We start from the raw sequence: 6,892 nt of genomic DNA, 5'->3' as shown, positions 1-6,892 counted from the left end.
TAGCATAGGACATGTATATTCCACCCGTAACCAACACACAGTAATGTGTCGTTAATGTACATACTCCCATAAGTGGCTTGATGGATTCTAACTGCCATTTTCCCAGTGTTGCCAGTAAAGTGACCAATATGCATCAAACAGTCTGAGAGTAGTGATGCTACTATCTTAAGACTTAATTATCCAAAATGACAGGCACTCCAACAAACTATAGTAAATGTAGCTTAATGACATCTTAACTTTTCAAATAAAGACCCCTTTAATATTACTTGGTTTTGTAGCAAATGTTGTTTGCATAGACCTGCGAGTGTTGAGCTCAATACACAAGGAAGTCCCAATGAGGGGAGAGTTTCTGTAATTATTGTTATCTGTGTTAGCACTCATACACCATACCAGCATATCTATGTAGAATTAATTTTCGTCATTTTGACAATCTAGTATTTGGTTAAATATATATAATCTCGAAATTCTGTCTATAGTATGACCGCTCAGAAAGTAAAAAAAAAAAAAATAGCATGTTGACTATGTGCTCTGACTGTCATACCAGTGAGCCGGGCCATTTGGTGTTGTGGTCAAGCTGCAGGTTTGGTACTCCGTAGACCTGGGCTCAAGGCTGGGTGGCGTCATTGCTGTCTGCCTTCGCGGCACTCCTTCTCATCGCTACACACCCTTAAACAATTTTAAGGTGAGGCCAGGGGAAAAACTAGTGCACTCTGAATGTGAGGGTTGTTTTAGCCCTGCATAGCATTATATTCAAGTTGATGTATAGACATTGATGTCTGAATTCTTTGCTGCAACTGGCTTGTGGGTGCAAGGCAATTTACATGGTTATTGCATACACACAACGTTCAGTTTCAATTTGAAAACAAATCATGTGTTTGAGGAAGAACTGCACCTCTAAGGCAGGTAAGTGTTACCACTTTTCATTCAAGATGGTCTTTTTACTTAATGGACCAAGTACAGAGAGGATTAAGATGATTATTCTCCACTTTGTAGACACGAGGACTTCAACATTCATGAAGTTTAACTAAATCTGAAAACTCAAATGTATACACAAATCAAATTATTTGAGACATCTGCAAAGAATATCATTTGTGGTCTATTTCATTTTCATAAGCATAATATAAAAACGTGTGACAATATGGTGACTGGTATTAAAGTCTTAAGGGCAGATCACGTCTTGTTCAAAATAACTACATTTCCCACAACCCCTTTCCTCTTGTTAAGGGTCATGTTTCTTGTGAGGCTTGTAGTCAAGCAGCCACACAGATGTTAAGAAGAGGTCCACTCAAGGTTCAGTACATGTTGCACAAAAGTAAACCCTACGTGAGTTATGATATAACAACTATAAGTTATGATATGACAAATACCCCCTTGTGTTTTATACTGCAAATAGAAACATGAAAAAGATGTGAAAATATGCCATTCAAATCTTTTATTTTCAGTGTGATTCATTGCAACATGGTCATTTGATGGTGATGTGAAAGGGTAGCTGAAGAAAGACATGGATGTCCAGTCATGTTAATGGAGTGTTGCCAAGGGCTGTTTCCAAAGAGATTCTATGATTCATATGATTTAGATTAGTCTCTTCCCTCTTGATTAGCCCAGTACATCTGATTTCAAAAAGGGCTTTCTTACAATCTGCTGAAATAATGTAATCATGTAACAGCACAGGGATAAGTCAACATGCCTTGTTGAATAATGTGACAGAAAAGTTGGGATAACTTTGTAAGGGCTTGTAGAGTAGAGCACATTTGAAAACTATTTTATTAAGTCAAGAAGTGTTACCTTTAAACAACCTTTCAGATGTCAGATGAACAGCCATAACACACACCTCGATGTTTTCTTAGTTTATCTTGAACCCTGCAATGATCTAAGAATAAAAACATTCTGGCTGTTTGTATATTTACCAGGGTTATTATAGTTTTGAAATTTGTATTTGTTTGTTTTTTAATTCAGTTTAGTTTGACTTAGTTGTACGTGTGCATAAGTAGTTTGGGTTGTATTTTGAGTAATTCGCTAGTTTTAGTTTAGTTTTTATTAAGTACTAATTTTTCTGATATTATGAAGAAAGTATTGATTTAAAGCTCCCGATAAAGGCAGGATGAAAGAATGACATCAAATGTGATTTATTTAATTCAATTTAATCCAGGTCCTGTTTGTTAGGCCAGTGTCTCTCAAGAAGTCAAACAAAACAGGACAAAGTTGTATAGCAACCACAGTGCAAAACACGTTGGGAAACAAAAACAAAGCTGATTTTACCTGTCATTTCTATTTATTTTAACCAAATATTTTTTTCCCTGCTAGTTTAAGTCTAAGTTAAAAATAGCCCTGATATTTGCGTCTGTTGATCTCTGTCTGACCCTCGCACACCACAGCCTTCCAAAATACAGTGTTGACCTCTAGAACTGTTACTTTTAAGAGCGAAATATCGACACAGATTACCTCAGCCTGCCTTGCGCACATTATTCCAACATATCCAAGTCTTTATCTCAGAGTCTAAAAAGGAAATGCGTGCTTGTGCAAGGAAAAAATTGTTCTCTTTACTGTCACACATACACACTCACAGTCAGACACACACTAACCAGTGTTACTTGCACTCTTACTCCCAAGCATTTTGTCCGGTGCTGAGGTGTGGTGTGTTTACTATCACTCTGCTGTGAGTTTTCACATCAGTGGTCCAGCTGCTTGCTGATGCACTATTCATTCCCATAAACTCCTTTCTCTCCTCCCCTATCAGTAACCTCCCTCAGCCAGCCATCAGACATACTCTCAGAGGACTAGAAGACCTTAGACAGTGTTGTGTGTGACATATTCTACACTTTTTTTGTGTTCACGTCTATGCTGTCTGGAGTTTTGTGAGCGAAAATGGCACGCTTTTTCCCGCTGATCCTTGGGGCCTTTGTGTGGCTAGCAGTCAGGAGGTGTCATGCTGACGGTGAGATTCAGCTGAATAGTTTCTACTCTAAACCCAGCAAGGTTATAGAACAGTTCTTCTTCAGTAGAGTGTGTATATGTGTGTGTGTGTGTGTGTGTCATTTAGTTTGGGCGTTTGACAAGAATCAATGTTTCAATGACTGTGTGTGAACATTAGTATCACGGTCATCTCCAAACATAGAGCACTGTATTGGCCTTGAACTCCAGAATGAACATTTTGTTCTGTAGCATTGATATTGTCAAAAGCCCCATTGAACTTTGATGCTAAATCCGCTGATATTTTGTGCAATGCATAGTTCTAACACACTTATATCTAACTGCTTGAGCATAATTCAACAAGCTTTTTTAAAGCAACTGAACATGTTTAATTCTATACATTGAGGGGACACTGGTGCATAGAATCTTTAGCTTCACCATATTTGACCGGTGTTGCAGGTATTTCACAAAATGTCAGTGTGTGGGTAACAGATAATTATTAATCATATATTAGTCATATATTATGAGGTTAGATGGTCAGTCGGTTAGAGCAGCATTTCGCTATGCATTCAGAGGATGAAATTCCTTTCCTGTCTGGCTTGTACCCGCTGTTGTCCACCTGGATGTTCCAAAGCACATGCCAGGCTGTGTGACTTGCACAGGAGAGAATGCATAATAGCCCAGGTGTTGGTCAATGTGGCAGTCATGAAGTTACTGACACTGTGCTGATGATGGCAACTAATCGATGGAAAAAGCAGTCAGATGTACATCAAAGAGGTATGATTTTTACACGATGGTGGACATCGTGATGGATGGGGTCAAGAGGAATGTCATTTTTTTTCTCAAGATGTCCTGGACACAGAAAAAAAGCTGGCTTGTTGAGAGCTCCTGTACTCAACCTGTGGCCCACAGTCGACATCCTCACTAAATGCCGCCTATTAATGAAGTTCTTATCTATTCCTAAAAACACACTTTCAACTATGTGTCCTACAGTCTCATATGTCCTATTTGCTATATTGAAAGAATGAAGAATGGCCGGCTTAAAACTCATTAGGTAGTCCACTAGTTCACAGAATGCAAAAGGCATTAGCTTGGCTCCCACTAATAGCATATACAGTATGTATGGAAATAACCATGGCGGAATGTGGCTGGGTACATTTAGAACAGTAATGCCACTTGACATTAAAAACCAATCCAAAACCCTACTGGAGGTGTGTTTTGAAATCAGGAGGAAGCTTAAAGAACACAGACTTGCAGAAGTTAAGGATGGATCTTAGATGAAGAGAATACATTTTATACATTCATACAGTGGCATAGAAGCATTTGGGCACTCCTGATTTCCTCAGTTCATAATGTAATAAAGGAATGACAGTCAACAGGAACTGTGAAGGTCAGGTTAAGGTCTGGAAGATCAAGAAAACTTTCTAAGAGAACCACTCATAGGATTCTAGAAAGGCCCATCAGACCCGTTTGGCTGCAAGATCTTCAGGAAGATGATCCAGACCATTGACTGGTGGTGCACTTTTCTACTGTGCAACAGCACCTGCTTAAACATGACCTTCATCAGAGTCATCAGAAGAAAACCTTTCCTGCGACCTCACCACAAAATTCAACATCAGAAGGTTGCAAAGGAACATCTAACATCAGGTTGGAAACAGGTCCTATGGACTGATGAAGTTAAATATAACGTTGCGGTCACCATGAGCAAAGGTATGTTTGTTTGGAGAAAAAATGGTGCATTTCATGAAAAGAACACCTCTTCAGCTGTTTAGCACAGGGGTGGATTGATAAGGCTTTAGGGCGTGTGTTGCAGCCAGTGGCATGGGGAACATTTCACTGGTGGATGGAAGAATGGATTCAATTAAATACGAGAAAATTCTGGAAGCAAACATCACACAGTCTATTAAAAACTGAAGATGAAAAGAGGATGGCTTCTCCAACAGCTTAATGATCCTTAACTCCTGAAAATGCTCAATGGACTACCTCAAGGAGCCGCAAGCTGAAGGTTTTGCTATGGCCCTCACCGACCCCTGACTCAAACACTGAGAATCTGTGGATAGACCTCAGACGGCCCAAGAATCTCACAGAACTAGAAGACTTTTCCGAGGAAGAATGGGCAAAAATCCACCAAACAAGAATTGAAAGACTCTTTGCTGGCTACAAAAAGTGTTTACAAGCTATACTAGCCATGCAGGGTGCCCTTGTCCTTTTGGTTTTCCCCTTTTGTTATTGTAAATCAGTTAAAAAAAGGCAATAAAAACTAATTTAGCTTAAACTACCAAAGAAATGTGTCATCTTTACCTTCATTGCTTTTGAAAATCAGTTCATCGTTTACTTGGTTAGTTATACTTCACATACAACAAAACAGCTATTATTTCACATTTGAAAGCTTGTATGTGGAAGGAACGTGTCCTCAGTTTGATTCACTTCAAATGCTTCAGGTCCATCAACCAGAGTTTTGTTATTTATAGTACAAACATTCCTGGGGCACTATGACACTAGAGTCAAAAATGGTTTTAAACCACTCAAATTCACATGAGAGAAATGGGGACTGAAAATACAACAACTTGGTGCTACAGGGACCCAATGTAGTCCCCACTCTCAAAAACACCATGGAACATTGTTTGGTGGTGTTGGTTGCGGTTGTTTGTAATCCCATGCAGATTCAAATTCCAAACGGGTCTGACTAAACTTTCTTAAAGAAGAGAGAATACAACAACTAAAAGTTGTACACATTTGTTTTTTGACAGGTCTGAAGAAATTGTCATTGTTAAAAGAGCACAGAGATTTGAAGAGGCATTAGAGTTAACTAGCTAAGAGCCAGCAGACTAGGCTTACAGCCCAAAAACAACACAGTTAATACTGATAGCTAGCTTGCGTTGGTGATATACTTGGCACTATCCTTCCGTAGAAGCTATTCTTACATTTTCACATGAACAACAAACAAACAAAGAGATAAGTTCCCTCAACTACATCCATGAGGAAGTTGCACCATTGATGCATACTCTATATCCCATGCAGATCCACAGATCACAGTTCCACAGCTAGCTGTCCCTAATGCATCTTTTCTGCATGCTTTGTGCCATGATCATCCACAAATAACCAAATGTACCAACCTCTACCAGCACCTGACCCCATTTTGTATCAACCATCCATTGCAATACTCACTATGCTATTAGAGAGAAATTAAACTCAATATGCTTTTTTTCTACATGCCAATAATTGTACGACCTCATCAAGGTTCAAAATATAGCAACCTTGTGACAAACTAACATTACAATTTTACAGGAATTGGTGGAATATCGTAGGCAGCTCCAGGGATGAGCTTAATCTACCTGGTGTTGATCGCACACAATTCTTGCTATCATATTTCTATTTTTTCCACACTGTACCAATGGGAAACAATCTACCTTCAGGTAATGGTGCTTGATCCACAGCCTAGCTTTACACTAGAACCAAACCATGGCCCCACAGAACGGGTCCTCTATTTCATGGGGTTTGAATGTTTTGTGTGCATGGTGGATTTCCACCATGGAGTTCTTCTTCCTCCCCATTCTTATTAAACTCTGACAAACTGATTTCAAGACTTCCCGTCACCAATACTCCTCAACTGGACTGGACAACATATGCTCCAACATCGCTTTGCCTTGTAACACTGCATTTCTGCAATATAACACTGACAGCCATTTTCTGATTGCTATCTTACTTATTGCTGTTGGCTCCTATTCTTCCCATGTTCCTTTCAAATCACTGTTAGCACAACACTCTGGAACCTCAGCAGTCTCTGTTAGCACAAGAGTCTTGAACCTCAGCTGCCTCTGTTAGCACAACACTCTAGAACCTCAGCAGCCTCTGTTAGCACAACACTCTGGAACCTCAGCAGCCTCTGTTAGCACAACACGCTTGTCTGCATTACAAATCTCTGTTCTCCACCAACTACGCTTCTGTTATACAGTGTACAATGTGTTTCATTTAGCTGGTG

General features: G+C 39.5%; 1 protein-coding gene across 1 annotated transcript in view; it reads left to right on the top strand.

Annotated features, from left to right (window-relative positions):
- Window positions 1–2,865: 2,865 nt before the first annotated feature.
- susd5 (sushi domain containing 5) overlaps window positions 2,866–6,892 on the top strand; it is a gene marked incomplete at both ends in the record, with an annotated part of 9,624 nt that continues 5,597 nt past the window's right edge. Inside the window, one exon of the mRNA XM_080859160.1 lies at window positions 2,866–2,935. Within this exon, the coding sequence (XP_080715286.1) occupies window positions 2,866–2,935 (70 nt within the window). The remainder of the gene's footprint in view (window positions 2,936–6,892) is intronic.

Source organism: Sprattus sprattus (assembly GCF_963457725.1).
Source record: "Sprattus sprattus genome assembly, chromosome: 20".
Lineage (NCBI taxonomy): Eukaryota > Metazoa > Chordata > Actinopteri > Clupeiformes > Clupeidae > Sprattus > Sprattus sprattus.
Note: the sequence above shows the minus strand (reverse complement) of the source record. Positions and strands in the feature narration are given on the sequence as shown.